The 20,214-nt window shown below is 35.2% G+C and overlaps 1 protein-coding gene across 1 annotated transcript in view; it reads left to right on the top strand.

The window, feature by feature from the left end:
* The window catches only part of ATP13A4 (ATPase 13A4), a 139,754-nt gene that overhangs the window by 60,514 nt on the left and 59,026 nt on the right, over positions 1-20,214 (top strand). The window contains exons 4-8 of the mRNA XM_036849669.1: positions 6,591-6,661; positions 6,752-6,832; positions 8,335-8,405; positions 9,921-10,051; positions 13,666-13,735. Of these exons, the coding sequence (XP_036705564.1) occupies positions 6,591-6,661; positions 6,752-6,832; positions 8,335-8,405; positions 9,921-10,051; positions 13,666-13,735 (424 nt within the window). The remainder of the gene's footprint in view (positions 1-6,590; positions 6,662-6,751; positions 6,833-8,334; positions 8,406-9,920; positions 10,052-13,665; positions 13,736-20,214) is intronic.

Here is a 20,214-nt window from a genome sequence, read left to right as displayed (position 1 = left end):
TGGTGTCATCTTTAGGATTATCTATGTATAGTATCATGTCATCTGCAAACAGTGACAGTTTTACTTCTTCTTTTCCATTTGTATTCCTTTTATTTCTTTTTCTTCTCTGATTGCCATGGCTAGGACTTCTAAAACTATGTGAATAATAGTGGTGAGAATGGACATCCTTGTCTTGTTCCTGATCTTAGAGGAAATGCTTTCAGTTTTTCACCACTGAGAATGACGTTTGCTGTGGGTTTGTTGTATATGGCCTTTATTATGTTGAGGCAGTTTCCCTCTATGACTACTTTCTGGAGAGTTTTTTTCATAAATGGGTGTTGAATTTTGTCAAAAGCTTTTTCTGCATCTATTGAGATGATCATATGTTTTTTATTCTTCAATTTGTTAATATGGTGTGTCACATTGATTGATTTGCATATTTTGAAGAATCCTTGCATCCCTGGCATAAATCCCACTTGAACATGGTATATGATCCCTTTTAATGTGCTCTTGGATTCTATTTGCTAGTATTTTGTTGAGGATTTTTGCATCTATATTCATCAGTGATACTGGTCTGTAATTTTCTTTTTTGTATTATCTTTGTCTGGTTTTGGTATCAAGGTGATGGTGGCCTTGTAGAATGAGTTTGAGAGTGTTCCTTCCTCTGCAATTTTTTGGAAGAGTTTTGAGAAGGATGGGTTTTAGCTCTTCTCTAAATGTTTGATAGAATTCAACTGTGGAGCCATCTGGTCCTGGACTTTTGTTTGTTGGAAGATTTTAAATCACAGTTTCAATTTCATTACTTGTGATTGGTCTGTTCATATTTTCTATTTCTTCTAGGTTCAGTCTTGGAAGCTTATACCTTTCTAAGAATTTGTCCATTTCTTCCAGGTTGTCCATTTTTTTGGCATAAAGTTGCTCGTAGTAGTCTCTTATGATGCTTTGTATTTCTGCAGTGTCCATTGTAACTTCTCCCTTTTCATTTCTAATTTTATTGATATGAGTCCTCTCCCTTCTTTTCTTGATGAGTCTGGCTAAATGTTTATTAATTTTGTTTATCTTCTCAGAGAACAAGCTTTTAGTTTCGTTGATCTTTGCGTTGGTTTCTTTGCCTCTATTTCATTTATTTCTGCTCTGATCTTTATGATTTCTTTCCTTTTACTAACTTGGGTCTTGTTTGTTCTTCTTTCTTTAGTTCTTTTAGGTGTAAGGTTGGATTGTTTATTTGAGATTTTTCTTGTTTCTTGAGGTAGGATTGTATTGCTATAAACTTCCCTGTTAGAACTGCTTTTGCTGCATCCCATAGGTTTTGGATTGTCATGTTTTCATTGTCACTTTTCTCTAGGTATTGTTTGATTTCCTCTTTGATTTCTTCAGTGATCTCTTGGTTATTTAGTAACATATTGTGTAGCCTCCATGTGTTTGTGTTTTTTACATTTTTTTCCCTGTAATTTATTTCTAATCTCATAGCATTGTGGTCAGAAAAAATGCTTGATATGATTTCAATTTTCTTAAATTTACCAAGGCTTGATTTGTGACCCAAGATGTGATCTATCCTGGAGAATGTTCTGTGTGCACTTGAGAAGAAAGTGTAATCTGCTGTTTTTGGATGGAATGTCCTGTAAATATCAATGAAATCTATCTGGCCTATTGTGTCATTTAAATCTTTTGTTTCCTTATTAATTTTCTGTCTGGATGATCTGTCCATTGGTGTAAGTGAAGTATTAAAGTCCCCCACTATTTTTGTGTTACTGTCAATTTCCTCTTTTTATAGCTGTTAGCCTTTCCTTATGTATTGAGGGGCTCCTATGTTATATATTTATAATTGTTATATGTTCTTCTTGGATTGATCCTCCACTGTGCCAGTCTTGAACTGACAGTATAGGACATTATGAAGAACATGGATTTCGGAGCCATACAGAGCTCAATTGAAATTTCAGCTTCATCCCTCAAAACTGTGCAGCCTTGGGTCAATTACTAAACTCTGCTGAGCCTCAATTTTCTCATGTATAAAATGATGATATTGCCTACCTCTAATATTAATTGATAAAATTCACTAAATTAAGAAATACAAAGATCAGTATGGTGGCAGGTATATAGTAGATGCTCAGTGCATATTAACTGTTAGTAGCATCATGCCCTATATTATAATCTATGCAACAGGGCTTGTCTTATGGTAAAGGTAACCCCCCCAAAAATATTCTAGTAAGTTTATGTTTGTAAAATGATCTTATCATTCAAATGTATTTGGTTTACTCCTTTCCCATCATATTAAATTAGTATTACTTGGATTATGACTAGTTAACATTCGTACTAAAAACATATTTTATAACACAGACTGCTTTCTCTTCAATCTATATATGTGTAGAAAGCTGTTTAAATTGGTTTTATGAGCTCAAGGTCAATTTTTTAAAACAATAAAAGTCAATTGCTGAGCAGTTTCTCTTCTGTCAATTGTTATCACCCAGTTGTCTTAACTGCCAAAATAAACAAAATCAAAAGAGATGAAGCACCCAACCAACAGATTGCTTAATTTTTTACATGGCCATTCACCTGAGGGTAGACAAACAAAATCAGCCTATGGACATGGCCTCAGAATATTATTGACCTCCACCATCTTTAATTGCATCAAACAAATAAGTGGACAGACAAATGGAGAAATGTTCAAATAAACAAACAAAATGTGAGGAGAGGGCAAGGGTCTTGAAATGGAAAGTTCTGGCACCCAGGCTTGATATCTTTGTTTACAAGCATACAACATAGGAAGTTTGGTTGGTTACTGCCTCCCTGGGTCTTGAGTTTCTTATTTATAAAATAAGAGTAGTAATGCCTTCTCTGCCTGTTTCTCAGGGCTGTCGTGAAACTAAAATGAAAGGAAGAATAATGTGATTTGTGAGCGGTAATTAGCTATATTCATATAAAGGACTGAAACTTTTATTAAAATTGGAAGATATGTCACAGGCTTAGCCACAGCAACAATGATGACAATGACAGCAATAACACAATAGCAAAATGATAACCGTTCAGGACCACATAGGGGGAGTTTGGAGACTGCAGCAAATGTAGGCTAAGAGGAGACTCCAAGGGCTATTTTGTAGGATTACACACAAAAGTGAAACCCATGGCTTAACCTGTTAAACAGGATGCTCTTACAACTTGTTCCAACAAGAAATGAAGAGTGGGATGCCTGAGGTTGAAACAATTTCTGGTTCTGAGCAGAAAGATGAAAATCACCCCACAGCTGATCCTTGATTTCCTAATTACTGTTTCTTGGTCTGAAGTTCCAGGCAATGGGCAAATAAACTTCACCCTTTGCAAATATTATGCTTAACATCCACTTATCAGCTTTCAGAGCCTCTGGACGTGAAGAGGGAAGTCGAGAAACTCCAGGCAGAGATGTTTCCTGCTTGGGGAATCTCAAAGATATTTAAAAGGCCTATGATGGAGTCATTCTTCTCACTCTGTGATGAATAGCCTCAGAAATTGTCAGGAGATAATGGGATTTTCCATTTTCTGGCCTGACATAAAACTTATCAGTAACCTCTTTGTTCCTCATTATTGCTGCCTTCATCTGCTATTATGTTATATAACTTTCTCACAGCCTATTGATCTAGGTTCTCTAACTGAGCAGGGGTCTCACATTCTACCATCGTTTGTCTTTTACATTTTTTCTAACTTGAATATTTGAACTTACAGAATTAATAAAGTAGGCAACCCTCACTTTATACAACTTGAATACTGGAAGTTATGGGATTTTCAGACTGTCTTCTGAGACTAGCTTGACTATTAGATCCTTCAGAGACTAGACTTGGGGGCTAGAGGGGCTCGAGTTCAATTTCCAGCCCTGTTTCTTTCTTTCTTTCTTTCTTTCTTTCTTTCTTTCTTTCTTTCTTTCTTTCTTTCTTTCTTTCTTTCTTTCTTTCTTTCTTTATTTTATTTTTTGGCTGTGTTGGGTTTTCGTTGCTGCACGTGGGCTTTCTCTAGTTGCGGCGAGCAGGGGCTACTCTTCGTTGGGGTGAATGGGCTTCTTATTGCAGGGGCTTCTCTTGTTGTGGAGCACGGGCTGTAGGTTTGCGGGCTTCAGTAGTTGCAGCACACAGGCTCAGTAGTAGTGGGGCATGGGCTTAGTTGCTCCGCAGCACAAGGGATCTTTCTGGACCAGGGCTCGAAACTGTGTCCCCTGCATTGGAAGGCAGATTCTTAACCACTGCACCAGCAGGGAAGTCCCAGCCCTGTTTCTTAATAGATGTGGTCTTGGGCAAGTTACTTAATCAAAATGAACTTAAGCGGCAAAGTGGAAATGAAGATAATATCTGTCCTACCACAGGATGATTAAAAAGACAAGAACCCCGCCCCCCCAAGTGCTCAGTAAACAGTAGCTGTGATCACAGTCTAGCTCTATTTGTAAAATTGTAGAGAATACTGGAAAGGAAAGGAAAATGTGAGGCAAAAAACTCGAGACTCCAAGATGGGCCATGACAGCTAACACACCCCAGGCTGGTCATGTTTCCTCACCTTAACTTGTAGCTTGTGAAGGAAGAATTGTTCCCAGTGGCAATTCACTCCAATTTTATACTGAAAGTCAATTGGAAGATAGGATTTATTTTTTTAAATATTATTTTGCAACCAACACATTGAAATAAATCCATTCTGTAAAATAAAAAATACAGTATTTAATACGCTCACTTGGTAACTATGAATGTGTGTATGGGTGCACACATACACATATATTTTTTTTCTTCTAGTTTTATTGAGATATAATTGACACACAGCACTGAGCACTGTATAAGTTTAAGGTGTACAGTATAATGATTTGATTTACATACATCATGAAATGACTACCACAGTAAGTTTACATATATATATTTATTGGACAAGGTTAAAAGTCATTTGAAGTAACCCAGGTCTTGGAGCTTAGGGATTTAAACTCTATTTCTATTGTGGTTGCCAAGGGGGCAGGGATGGAGTCAGAGTTTGGGATTAGCAGATGCAAACTAGCATATATAGAATGGATAAACAACAAGGTCCTACTGTATAGTACAGGGAACTAAATTCAGTATCCTGTGATAAACCATAATGGAAAAGAATATTAAAAAGAAAGTATATACAGTATAACTGAATTAATTTGCTGTACAGCAGAAATTAGCACAACATTGTAAATTAACTATACTTCAATTTACAAAAAAGAAAATAAATTCTATTTCTAGTTGACATGTGGTTGTGAAAAGCACTCATTTATTTATTTAATAAAAAATGTGTTGAGCACTTGTTATGTACCAACTATATGCTCTTCCAAGTTTTAGATTTTATCTAATGTTTATACAGACTATAATACTCATAGGTATAGAACATATTCAGAGGAGTTGCAGTGGAACTTAGAAATGATCTGGCCAATTGCCTTAATTTATTCATGGGAAAATTGAGGTGCAGAGAAATTTCATTGAATTTCTCAAGGACACAATGATAAGAGCAGCTGTAAAAGGAAGTCTTGGACACTGTTTCTCAACTTTGGCTGCACATTAGAATTACCTGAGGAAGTTTAAAACTATTTATGCCCAGGCTGTACCCCAGACAAAGGAAATTAGAATCTCTCTGGGAGTGGGACCCAGTCATCAGTATTCTTTAAAACTCCCCAGTTGATTCCAATGGGCAAAATGAGGTTATAACCATTGCTCCATAACAATATGACAGTCTTACCATTTCTCTTTGTACTTAATTAGGTCACCTGTTAAAGGAAATTCAGATTTATATGTAAAGTTGCTTAAAGAAATCAAAAATAAGAAGGCATTACGTCATAAGCATTAACCTTTCTTTCCATTGCCAACACCCTCAGATGCTTGCTTCCTAGAGTTCATTTTCTTGCAATAGCCATCTCACTGTCTTCTAGAACCTGCTGCCAGTCTAATCTTTTAGACTGTGTCTTCAGTGTCTCTTCCATAGGTTACTTTGAAAATCCATTGCTTACAAAAGAAAGTTCTAAATACTCATGCTAGCACTTAAGGATGCATCATCTGGTCTTTATTTATCCTTCCAGCCTCATTCTCCATTCTGCTGTCAAATAGGCTCCCCTCACTTACCCCTCCCTCACAACTAAATTGTGTATAATCTCTTTGAAATGCCTTCTTCCCTTCTCACCTGAGCAAAATTCTTCCAGTCCTTTAAGGATGCAGCTCTGATTCTTCTTCTCCATGATACCTTCTGTCATCTACCCTCTCTGTATTTCTACAGCATTTCAATACTATAATTTTTACTTTATTATGTTTTCATTTCTTTGACATGTGCATAATTTGACTGTATGGTATAGTTTTCCCTTTCATAACATATTTTCTTCCCTTGTTTGGTTATCAAGTAGTGGTATGCAGAGGCTGAGTTTTACTTATATACTTATCCGTGTAGTAGGCCCATGATACACGTTGCTTGAATGATGACTTCTAATAAAGAATGCCATTTGTGTAGTAACCAAGGATAGGATTTGTTAGGAAAGGATAAATCTTAAATAAGTATACTAGGGCTCTATCTTTGCTTCTTCCACGAATGCTTCTTTAGTCACTGAACTGCTATGTATTTACTGATCCTCAAACTGGAGATTTCTTAGGACTTTTCTTTTGCAGGTGAGATGCATAAAAGTGCAGAAAATAAGGTATGTTTGGAACAACTTGGAAGGACAGTTTCAGAAAATTGGGTAAGTTGTTTGAGCAATTGCATCTGAAAAGAAAAATATTATTTCAAAAATATTTTGCTCAGTATGTCTCTCTCATTGTTATTATTTTAGCTCTTTGGAAGACTGGCTCAGTTCTGCCAAGATACATGTAAAGTTTGGATCAGGTCTAACAACAGAAGAACAAGAGATTAGGTACCACGTATATTTTTATCTACACCAGCTCAGAACGACTGTCACCAGTTAGTGAAAAAGAGAGCCCAGGAAACGGTTATCTTAACTGTTCAACATCAGAATATGTTGTAATGCTCTATTTAGTATTATTAAATTAAATGCTTTTATATGCATTACCTCCCTTCATGCAACCTCGTGGGGGAGTTAGAACAGACATCCTCATCATCTCAGTATAACAGATGAGAAATCTGAGACTCAGAGAGGTTTAGTGGCCTGAACTAGGTCACACGGATGGAAGTGATAGAGGAAGAAGTGCATCTCTGACTATAGGCTTAGTTATCTTTCTACTCTGCATAATGTTCCTCAAGGTTACTATAATAATAAGGTTGAACCAGTTTTGGCTGTGATCAGGAAATATATATTATACTACGACAGCATAGTTAAATAATAATTGTAGAGCAGCAGAAGAATATCATGCAAGACTTGTAGCTCCACAATTCTAAATAATCTACTGGGCAGGGGAGCGAGGTTTGGGAAGGGCATTGGGTTGAATGCCAAGAGTCTGTCACTAATTCACTTGTGGCTTTGAGCAAATGGCTTCTCCTTTTTGGGCTTCAGTTTCCTAACTGTTAAAAAGGGGAGGAGAACTCTGTAAACACCTTGCTGTCCTAAGTTTCTATGATTACTGCATTCCCCTCCACCCCATTTTGGGGCGGAGCTTTGGTGGTTCTTTGAATGGACTCAGAGTGCTGCATCAGCATGACCTGGGTGCTTGTTAGAAATGCAGAATCTCAGATCACATCTCATCCTTATTGAATCAGAATCTTCCCATTCGCAAGACCACAAGGCCGTCTGTATGAACATTAAAGTTTGAGAAGCGCTGCTGTAGTATTTACATTCCGTTAAGCTCTTTGGTCTGAGCATCTATGTAGAAGGCACAGAGAAAGTGTTTAGCATTCCCAACAGCAAAATAACTCACAGAGTGTCATTGCTCTGTGTAATCAAAGAAACACATCTCTGAGTTTTCAATTAAAGGGCGGTATAACTGTGGAGTTATTTTTGAGAGTTCAACACCTTTTCACTCACATTAAAACAAATTCTGCAGCTTCCCAGAACTGAATAGGAGGAGGAAAAGTAGGCCCGGTATTCCTTATCAGTAAAACTGTTCCCCTGTAATGAGCCCTCTGTCCCACATCCATGGAGCCAAGAGTTGGGGAGAGACAGAGTTGAGAGAGTGCTAATCCTGAAACTACTTGAATGGAACAATGACTAAAATTAAATACCCAAATTACCATCAGGGAAATATTTAATTTAATAAATGATCATGTTTATTGGTTTTGCACCTGGAAACCTCCCCCTCTCCAGTTATTTTGAGAAAGATGGTGATGTTATGTAATAAGGGAGGCATATGTGATCCCACAAGTGAGAAAGTGAACATGGAATAGACTTTTTTTTTGAAAGGGTAAGAAATGAGTTTCATTTTTATTATTAGTAACTGAGTGAGCTGTGATCTCTCCCTATAGGAGGTTAATATGTGGGCCAAATACTATTGATGTTGAAATCACACCCATCTGGAAACTGCTCATCAAGGAGGGTAATCAGTATTTTCTCTTGGTGCTGGCTAGAAAATAACAAGGTTAGATTTTTAGTCAAACGATCAAGAATGCTACTTGTTAATAGTAACTGTAATTTGGGCTATTTTAAAAGAATGCAAAACGTATTCATATCTCTACTGTTTCTTGTGGTCCATTTTTGCACACACATTTCCTGTTACAGCATAAGATATGATGCTCATGTGTCTATTTATCCTTAATGACTAGATGAACACAGGGTTTCCTTTCTTTCTTTCTTTCTTAATCCTATACTTTTTATCCCGTCTCATCTTGTGAAACTAAATAATAATTAAAACTTAAACAACTCAATCCCTTTCTTATGGGCAACATATACAATTGCATTAGCATCCAAAACTGTAGGAAGAAAACATCTGTTCAGCCTTATTAGTTCTACTGATCTCAATGTGCGTGTGGGAGGGAAAGAAAGATTTGACCGTAATTTACTACATTGAATTTTTTCTGTTTGACTCTATCACTGAGCTCATTTTTCATTTTACCATGATTATTATGATACTACAACCTTACAGCTGTACTCTGGGTCCTCTCCTGCATGGTACCTCCACTCCTCCTTGACTTAAAAAAGACTTACTAAGCTCCAGCTACTTTCTCAATATTTCTAGCAAGTTTTAAGTCATGAAACAGAGCAGAAGAAACTGATAAAAGTTTCTGTGTGCTTGTTCCCTAACCAGAGGCAAAGATTACTGTTCCTATTTTAGAAAGATGGAAATCAACTAGAGGGAATTTGAGTAAGGGCACAAAATGTTTTTATCCCAGGCAGGATTACAACTGTTGGAGTTAATCTCTGCTTTCTCTCATAGTGTTCTAGATGCTCAATTATCTAGATTATTCCTTTCAGCTTGGCTCTCTATTTATGAGAAAATTTAGTCTTCAACTCGTACATTAATCTAAAGTACTTTAATGGCTTCAGATATGGCAATGTTGTATCATAGAGAAGAACAACTAGAAAGCATTTTAACTTTGTAAACCTGACCAGTAGGTCAGGTTCCAAAGACCACTCAATGTAAACTGGACATGATAATATCTACTCCTCACACAACTGTTGTGACGGTCAACATGGTGATACATGAGACAATACTTTGTTAAAGTATAAGGTGCAGTGGTTGATTTAAAAATAAGTGCTCTGGGGCCAGATTGCCTGGGTTCAAGTCCTGATCTGTAACAGTTGTGGCTCTGTGAACTTGGGCAAGTTTCTCAACATATTAAGGCCCAGTTTCTTCATCTTTACAATGGAGATAAGTAATAACTTCTGGATAATAAGATAATTATGGGAATTAAATGAGTAAATTCAGGTAAAGTTGCTTAGTGCAGTATCTGGCACATGGTAATTGCTGCATAAATATAATAAGACTAAGAATATTGGGTGGGGACGATTTATGTCATGGAGATGATTATGATAACAAACAAGTCAATGAATAGCTAAGTGTAAACCTAAATATCTCCCTTGTCTTCCTGTTTTTATGCTGCCAACAGGTTTTAAATCCATTTTTACATATTTCAGCTCTTCAGTGTCTGTCTGTGGTTTAGCGAAGACTATAAGGAGTATGCTTTTGCTATCATAATCATGTCGATCATTTCCATCGCTTTGACCGTATATGATCTCAGAGAGGTGAGTTTTTCCACCAATCGTATGGTCTGAGAAAGAAAGAGTGTGACTTGTTGAAATTTTGTTTGAAAAGAGTATAATCGGAAAATAATCATTGCCCACTCCATAACAAATGAGACCACGTTTGTAAATATCTAGCACAATAGCTGATGCTCAACAAATTCTAGTTCTTCCTTTCCTTCCCATCCCAATCCCTAACCTTTCAAGTTATTTTTTTCCCTCTCTTTAGCTTACTAAGTCTGATTATTGAGAAGAAAATGCAAATATTTATGAATGTGAATAAGTGAAAAAATATGTGTAGAGACTACTGATGGGTCTTGAAGATGGTGGAAAAGGGGGTGGTAGAGGTGGAGGAGTCTTTAATATTTAATAAGGAGTGTTTAATATCTTTGTCCTTTCTGTTTGGTTGGTAATCATTTGTCAAAAACCCCAGTCCAACTCTTGGCTTTCTTTATGCCTACACAAGGGGATCTAGGTGCTGCTGGGAAAAAAATCACACAGTACAGGTTGGTTGATTGCGCTATAAATCCATGAATACCGACCTCATCTGCCCAAGCTTTCTATATGTCTCTGGTCAATGTGCTCTCCCATTCTCTGGAATTAAGTTTTCAAACCAAATCTTCCTTCAAGTTTCTGAGATGCCTAACTGCCCACATTCCACTTTTCCTCTAATTCAGCTGATAATCTATCTCATTGCTTTTTTTTTTCCCCACAAAGATAGAAATCATAAGATAGGAATTTGCTCAGTTCCACACCCTCCTACTTCCAGATGACTTTTGTCTCCACCTCCCTCCCGACCTGATCTCTCATTACAGAGGAGGAGGTGCCCTCTGCTTGTGCTTTTGATAGCATCCTTTCCACCTTCTCAGCATGCTTATGGGGTCAGTGAATGACTCTTTTTCTCATTCCCTCTCCCTAAGAGCCTTCCCATCAGCATTTAAACATGCTCAAGCTTCTCCCAACTTAAAAACAAAACAAAACAAAAAAACAAACAAAAAAAAACAGAAACAAATGAAAAAAATCCCTTCTTTTGACCATGCTTCAAACTTCAGCTACTACTCTACCTCTTTTCTCCCTTTGATGGCAGAACTTCTCAAGCTCATTATGCACCTCTCTTCATTTACTCATCTCCCTCTCATTGCTCATCTACATGGAGCTGGCTTCCTCTCTTAGGACTCCATTCAAACAGCTCTTGCTAAGGTCACCACTATAATCCTAAGGCTCATAGATAGTTTTTAAAATCAAAAAACAAGTACTTTTTAAAACTAGTTAGTCTTTTTTCTTAATAGAAGGAGTAATATATGGACATAATAAAAAAAGTTCACAAGAACAAAATAGTGTAAATGAGAAGTAAATACTCCTCCCACCTTAGTTCTTTCAGTGTCTGGGTCTCCTTTTAAGAAGCATCCACTGGGACCAGATGTTCTATATACTTTTAGCACTGTTAAACACATATGCATTAATTTGTTTTACACAAATGGAAGTATACTAGTATATACACTGTTATGCACTTGCATTTTTCACCTAATGTATCTTAAATATCTTTCTGTATCTGCACAAATATATTTTCTCTAAATGTACCATAATTTTAAAACCAGTCTTATATTGATGGATATTTAGGCTGTTTCTAGTCTTTTGCTATTAAAACAATGCTGCATTGAGGATATTTGCATATATATCTTTTCATACATCCACATATATGTGTTTGCAAATATGTATAAATCACAAGTATATATAATTTATATTACATGTAAATGTGTGTAAAACATATCTGTATTGATAAGGAGATATAAATTTTCTATATTTGAAATTGCTTAATCACAAGCCAAATCTATTTTTTTACTAGACATTGTCAAATGCCCCTTAAACAAGTAATGCCAATATACACTTCTCCCAAGAGTAGATGAGTGTTTATTTTCCTTATTTTTGCCAATATAAATGAAAATAGAATTTCATAACTATAATAGCATGTTTTCCATTGTGAGTTGAGCACTTGCTCATGTTTTAAGCTATTTGTATTTCTTTTACTGTGAACCGTATTCATGTCCCTCATTAATTTTTATTGAGTGGTTGGTCTTTTGCTTGCTGATTTCATGATTCCCCTCCCACAGTGTATACTTTCTTCCACAGCGTAGATTTCACTAAACCTCTCAGTTGCATTTGACACTGTTAACTGCTCCCAAGCTTTCCCTTCGGCTTCAGTGACAACACGCTCTCCACCTCTCTAGCTGCTCTTCTATTCTCTTTTTATAGTTCATCCTCCTCTACCTGGCTTTTTAAAAAACGGTGTCTCATATCAAAACAATATGAAAATGTTCACCACATAAAGGCTCCCTCTTCCTCCACCCCTCCACTTATGCAACCACTTTTTAGTTTCTTGGGCATTCTTCCAAAAATTTTTTTGGAATATACATATATTTTGTTTTCCTTTCTTATGTAAGAGGGAGCATAATTACACTATTTCCTACCTAGCTTTACTATTATTATTAATAATACTGCCTTGATGGTCTTTTCATGCAAGTACATTGAGTGTTCATTATTCTTATGCTGCATATACTAATGACTTCTAAAGGCATATGCTAATGACTTTCAAATTTATATATGTATTTCAAGTTCAAATATCTCTATGTGAGTTGAGATACATAGATTCAACAACCTATTTGATTCAATGTCACTTCTTCAGGGAAGATTTCTATTGGTTCATTAGCTATATATGCTCCAAAAACACCTTATTGTTTTCATTTTATTGTTGATTGCAGTGATATATTTATGTGTGTGATTATTTGATTAAATGTATTTACCCAGTAGGTTGTAAATTCCTGATGCTAAGAATCATATCTGTTTTGTTGACCATTCTACCCCAAACCTCTCAGCATAAGGTTGTTCAATAAATGTTGAGTGAATGTATAAATGAATAAAAGAATAAGTTGATAGCAGAAACCTCTTTTGCCTTATATGATTCTATTCATCATTCTTAGGACATATTCATTCGGGTTGTAAATGATTTGAAGCTAGGGATTAAGGGAGAGTCTTAGATGACCAAATCATAATAAAAAATGAAAACACCTAAATGATAAGAATTTGTAATCCCCAGGACCATGTAAAAGGTCTTTCACACAATAATTTCTTCATAAATGTGAAATCAAATATAATTGTATTATTATTTTTGTCTCCTCTTATTTATTCACTCTCAATGTCCCATATATTTCACCTATTAAACCAGCAAATACTATGAGGGCATAACAGGAACAATCAAACTCCTTATGAAGTTAGGATTAGAACTCTGATGTGGGATAACCCAAAACTGAGATAATGCTTTGGTTCTTGATACTATTTAGGTATAAACATAAATCTTGAATGATCAAAGTTCTTTTGAGTGGACAGAGCATGCTGGGAACTTCCTTTCTATTAAACAGCACGTACTTCTATCACTGGCTGAAGAGCACCGCAAGTTGGATGCTTTTTCAGTTGAGTAGGAGGCTACTCAGTCTTGTTTTTAAACAGTACATTCAGTTGGCTCCATCTTTAAAGAAGGCTAACACTTTACTGAATAATATCTGGGACCTATCCCTCAAATAGAAAAGGCTTTTTAAAATTTTCTGTTCTTCTTTTTTCAGCAATCTGTAAAGCTCCACCATTTAGTTGAATCACATAATAGCATTACAGTCTCTGTATGTGAGAAAAAAGGTAAGTCACTTCATTTTAGATCTGTGTGTTGTCCATATGAAATGAGAAAAGGATTTAAATTTGTATTTCTGATTGTTCCTACTACTCTCATCTTCATATGTATCTTTTCCTGTGCATTTACTTAAAGGGGTGGGGAAGTGGAGATTTTTTTCACCTTTTAAAAAAACATTGAGGTAAAACTGACATATGATAGGCTGAACATAATTAAAGTGTACAATTTGATAGGTTTTGACATGTGTACCTACTTATGAAATTATCACCACAATAAAGATGACTGTCCATCACCCCTAAGAGTTGCCTTGTGCCTGTTTGTAATCTTCCCTTTCAATTTCTCACAATTTCATCCCCATCCTCAGGCAACCACTTTGCATGTTTAGAATGTTTTATAAATGGTATTGTATAGTATGCATTTTTTGTCTTTTATAGTATATTTTGGGTTAATTTTTTGGGGATCGAAGTTCATAATAATTTTGAAGTTCATCCGTTTTGTTAAGAACATCAATAGTTTATTTCTTTTTATTTCTGAGTGAATTCCATTGTCCAGATAGACCAGTTTGTTCATTCATTCATTCATTGATGGAAATATGGGTTATTTCCAGTTAGGGGCTATTACAAATAATGCCACTTGAACATTTGGGTTCAAGTGTTTCTACGGACATACACTTTCATTTCTTATGGGAAAATACCTAACTGTGGAATGGCTGGATCTTATGATAAGTAAATATTTAACTTTTAAAGAAACTGCCAAACTGTTTTCCAAAGTGGTTGTGCTATTTTACATTCCACCAGCAGTGTGTAAGAGTTCCAGTTGCTCCACATTCTTGCCACTGCTTGGTATGGTCAGTCTTTTAATTTTAGCCATTTTAATAGCTGAGGGGTAGTATCTCATTGTTGTCTTAATTTGCATTTTCCTGATGACGAATGGCATTGAGCATCTTTTCAAGTGTTTCTTTGCTACTTGTATATCTTCTTTGGTGAAGTATCTGTTTAAATCTTTTCCTTATTAGACTGTTTGCTTATTATTAAATTTTGAGTGTTCTTTCTGCATTCTGGATACAAGTCCTTTTTCCAATATGATTTGCAAATATTTTATCCCAGTCTGTAACTTATAATATCTTTTCATTCCCTTCATGTGTCTTTAAAAGGGCCCGATGTTTTACTTTTGTTAAAGTCTAGTTTATCAGTTTTTTCTTTTGTGGATCATGTGTTTTGTCATATCTAAGACATCTTTGCCTAACCCAAGGTCATCAAGATTTTCTACATTGTCTTCTAGAGGTGTTATAGTTTTAAGTTTTACATTTTCGTCTCTGTTGTACTTTGAAGTTTTTTTTCTTTTTCTTTTTTTTTTTGGATTGAAGTTCATTTTTTGCAAGCAGATATCCAAATGTCCCAATACCATATGTTGAAAAGACTGTCCTTTCTCCATTAAATTGTCTTTACACCTTTGCCAAAAATCAGTGTCCTGTACATGGGTGGATCTACTTCTGGACTCCTTATCCTATTCATCCTATTCTACTGTTCTATTTGCCTGTCTTTATATCAGTGCCACACAACGTGGCTTTATAATAAGTCTTGAACTAGAATAATGTTAGTCCTCCAGCTTTCTTCTCTTTCAGAATTGTTTTGGCAATATTGGGCTCTTTGCATTTCCATATGACTTCTAGAATCAACCTGTTAATTTCTACCAAAAGAACATGCTGAGATTTTGATTGGGATTGTGTTGAATCTATAGATCAATTTGTGAAAAACTGACATGTTAACAAATTTGGGTCTTGTGACCTGCAGACATGGTGTATCTGCATTTATTTGTCTTTGATTTCTCTCAGCAGTGTTTTGTAGTTTTCATCGTACAGTTTTTCACTCTTTCTCAGATTTATTTTTAAATATTTCATATTTTGATGCTATTTAAATGATATTTTAAATGTGAATGTCCCATTGTTCATTTGCTAGTAGTTCCCTCATATGCATGTGCTGATTACTAGTCTGCTGAATACTAAAAGGGGACCTCTGTGGGCCTTTGGGGCTCTCCCTCTGGGCAATTACTTTCTCTCCAGTACTCTGTTCTGTGAACTCAAGATGCCTTAATCTCCATAGTCTTTTATCTCTGTTCCAAACTAAGAGTCTTCTGGACTTTGTCTGGGTTCCGCCTCCTTCATAGTGGCCTGGAAACCCTCTAAAGGCAGTAAGATGCAGGGCATCTTCATTTGTTTCCCATTTCTTTTGTTGCTTATATTTAGTGTCTAAAACCATTGTTTCATATATTTTGTATGACTTTTGGTTGTTTCATGTGGGAAGACAAATTTGCTCCTTTTTGCTATATCTTTGCTAGAAGTGAATTTTTACCCTTTAAAAATGTCCTGAAATGTAAAGTTACATAAAAATGTAACTTTTTATGATGAAACATTTTACATATATACAATAGTGGAGAGAATACGATAATGAAACCCTATGTACCTATCACCCAGACTCAATTATTATCAAGTCACTGAATGTGTTTTCATCAGTTCTACTTCCTCCCTCACCCTGGATTATTTTTAAACTATTTCAGATATCATATAATTTCATTTGAAAACATTTCAGTATAGGTCTAAAATATAAAGACTCCTTTTTAATTCCTTTATCACAGCTTTAAAAAAACATAAGAGTGAGGGCAGTGAAGTGGGAGGAACAAGAGAGCTTTCTGAAATGGTGTTAAAAAAAACCCAAAAACATAAAAAAATCATCAGTTCTACAGGCAGTATTCAAATTTCCACCAATTGAATCACAAGTGTGTGTATATATACTTATGATATATATGATATACAATATATAATATATATTTATGATATATAATATATATTTTCAAATCAGGATCCAAATAAAGTCCATATACTGCAATTGGTTAAGTTTCAAGTTTATTTTAATTCACACTTTCCCTCCTCCACATCATATCTTTTTCCTTGAAAATTTTTTGTTGAAGAAAGTAAGTGGCTCATCCTGTGGTTTCCACGGTTTTGAGTGTATTGATTGCATACTCATGGAATAATTTAACATGATTTTCTACTCCTTGTACTTCCTATAAATTGGTGGTTAGATCTGAGGCTTGAGTTTTTGGCAAGAGTACTTCATAGTTGGTATTGTGTATTTCTAATAAGAGGTACATAATATTTGTCTTTTTCTTGTGATATTAACAGACATAAATCCTCATGACCCAGATTTATTATTTCATTGAGTTTAAAATATATTCCATCTTCATACATTAAGTGGAATATTTCCATAAAGAGAGACACGCTTCTTCAACCATTTCATTACCCTGAGATTCAGTTTGTTTCAGGATAAATATCTGACTATTTCTCCTTATTTACCAGCTTTCAAAATAATGGGTTGATCTTTTAGCATTTTCCAAAGGCTTTAAAAAAATTTTAGCGTCATTATAGATGTATAATTTTAACATGGTTGGTATATTTTCATCCGCTGCAGTTTTTATTCTTGTTGTTCAAGATGCCCATCTTTGGCCATTCAGAACCTTTTCATGTTGACTCTTGAATTCATTTGACATGGCCCCAGTAATCTTTGAAAATTGTATTGCTTTCTGGTATGATAAGCTATTCCAAGTTCATCTTGGACAATTCCTGCTCCAAACCTGGACACATCCATCTTTCCAAAGACCTCTTACATATGGTACTTAGAGACCTCAGTCAGTGTTAGGAATGCTCATTTCTGTGGTGTTAGTCATTGTTTCCAGGCCTTTTCAGAAGACATACCTAGAAAATAATATTCTAAAGATAAACAGAAATGATGAGCTCATACTGACATTTCCAGATTAAGTTTAGAACTAAGGGTTTTTAACTTAACTTTGTTGATTGTCCTTCTAGCTCTCCTTTCTCCATACCACAAGTCCTGATTCTCAATTACAGCAACAAAGTACTCCTTTGCTTTATCCCATTACACATAGTAATCTCAGAGTAACAAACCAACACACCCAGCAACAATATGATTCCTAAAAACAATTTAAGATTTTTTTTAGAGTTCTTTTTTTCTCCTGTTTGTGATACACCATGAAGAAGGTACAAATTATACTTGAAAATATATGTTTTAAAGTCGCTCAAAATAATTCTTCTCTGTATGGTTATGCCAACAGCTCTATAGGTTCACCTCATTTATTCTGTTTTAGACTTCTAGCGTTAGCTTTTCAAATTTATTTTTGTGTTAGTGTAGTTACTATATAAAATATCTATATGATTTGAAAGTTAAATCCATAAAACAAAAGACATTCAGGGGAGTCAATTTCCTAACCTTCCTTTCTGTACCTGTGTACTCATACTCTCAATAGTAATCATTTAAAAAAATTTTTACATTCAAAAATGCAAATTATAGATAATATTCATAGTGATAGTATATATACAGAATAGGATATATACATATACTGCTGCTTTTTAGATTGCAGGGATGTATCCTACACACTTAACTTAGATTTCCTGGTGTGTATGCTACATACTTAATGATGTTTCCCAGGGACCCTTTCAGAGCAGTATATATAGATATTCATTCATATTTCAGCTGCGTAATACTCTCTTGTATGGAGGAACCATTGTTTATTCAGTAAGTTCTCTACTGAAGGATTCTTTCCCAGCCTTTTACTATAACAAATAGTGCTGTACTAAAAAGCCTTGTGCATTTATCTTTCCATATTTTTCCAGTCTATCTTTGACATAGATTTTGAGAAGTAAAATTGCTGAGTTAAATAATAAATGCATATGTATTTTTGATGGAGAAATATTGCCAAATTTCTTTCCATAGACAAGGTACCAGTTTTCACTCGTACCAAAAATGTGTGAAAGTACCTGTTTCCTCATAATCTTGCCAACAGAATATACTGACAAACTTTTAGATTTTTCTAATCAGATAGGTGAGCAATGCTATTTCATGTATGGTTCTCTCTTTTTTTTTCATTCTTTCTTTTCTTTTTCCATATGAAATAATTTACAATATACAGAAAAGCCACAAGAGTAGATCAAATAACTTTTTTCTTGAACCATTTGAAAATAAGTGGCTCCATGACTCCCTCATGCTTTAGTGTATATTTCTCAAAGACAAGAGCATTCTTCTATGTAACAACAATTAAAACATTAATATCAGACAGTTAATATTGATATTAGTACCAAAGAATGCTCAGTCCCATTCCAATTTTGTAATTGTCTCAATAATGTTCTTTATAAGAAAGGATCCAAGATCACCGAATACTGTTGTTTGCCATATCTCTTTAATCTTTCCTTGACTTTCACGACCTTGACTCTTCCCACTTTGGTTATTTTGTAGAATGTCCCTCAACTTGAATTTGCCTGATATTCCCTTACAGTTAAATTCAGCTTATGCAGTTTTGGCTGGAATATTACAAAAGTGATGCCATGTTCTCTTAGGTGGTACATAATTTAAACTTGTCCTATTACTGGTGATGTTAACTTGGACTACTTAATCAAATGGTGTCTGCCAGGTTTCTCTATTGTACAGTTACTTTTTTCTCTTTCTAATTAATAGTTATTTTGTTGACGTGTACTTTGAGACTTTATAAATAAACAACCCTCATCAAATTTTCACCCACTAGTTTTAGTATCCATTGATGTTTCTTGGCTAGATTAATTATTGCTTTGATAATGGTCAAATGGTGATTTTCTAATTTTCTTTCCTTCTATGATAATTAATTGTTAATTTACTGTAAGAAAAAGCTATCCTTTCTCCTCACTTATTTATTCATTTACTTATGTCATTATGGACTAATGAACTCCTATTTTATTTGGTGGGTTATTGTTCATTATAATTATTCATTACTTTGATGCTCAAATTGTTATAGATTTAGGCAGCGAGAGCTCTGTAAGTTGGCTCTGATATCTTTTTGATCTGACCCCATTGCTCTTTGAGCACTTCCCTACTTACTGGCATAGCAGGACGTTCTACCTTATATTATTTGTACTTTTTTTGGCCCAGCGTTTTAATCAGCCATTTCTTTAAAGAACTCTAGTTCTTTTTTGAAGGGAAATGACATTTAGACACCAAAATTTGGGCACTAGGTGTGCACATCAGTAGTGCGTTTTCACTGCTCTCAGCCCTCTCAGAGAACAGAATTGGAGCATGTACATATAAAAAAAGACAAGCAAATACATTTGCATGTATTCTTATATACATACACATTCACGTCTATATTATTTCTCTATTGAAAACCATCAGTTTACACTCTTGTCTCCAATTCTAGTCCAATACTACAGAGTTCATTCTGGTTTTCTTTCTGTTTCTATTTGTAACTTCCTTTCTTCAGTGAGAAACCTGGCTCTCATTAGCCTCATTATATCCAGTTATTGTATCAATCCTGCCATTCTCACCCTGCTTGGACTCCAATATCTCACACCAGGCCACTGCCACCATGGGGGTCCTTGTCTCCCTCCTTGGGCTCTGACACTCTGCACCAGGCCATGTAAGCACCCATTCATCCATTTTAGGCTCCC

Source organism: Balaenoptera musculus, chromosome 4 (assembly GCF_009873245.2).
Source record: "Balaenoptera musculus isolate JJ_BM4_2016_0621 chromosome 4, mBalMus1.pri.v3, whole genome shotgun sequence".
Taxonomy (NCBI): domain Eukaryota; kingdom Metazoa; phylum Chordata; class Mammalia; order Artiodactyla; family Balaenopteridae; genus Balaenoptera; species Balaenoptera musculus.
This window is presented reverse-complemented; position numbering and strand designations above follow the sequence as displayed.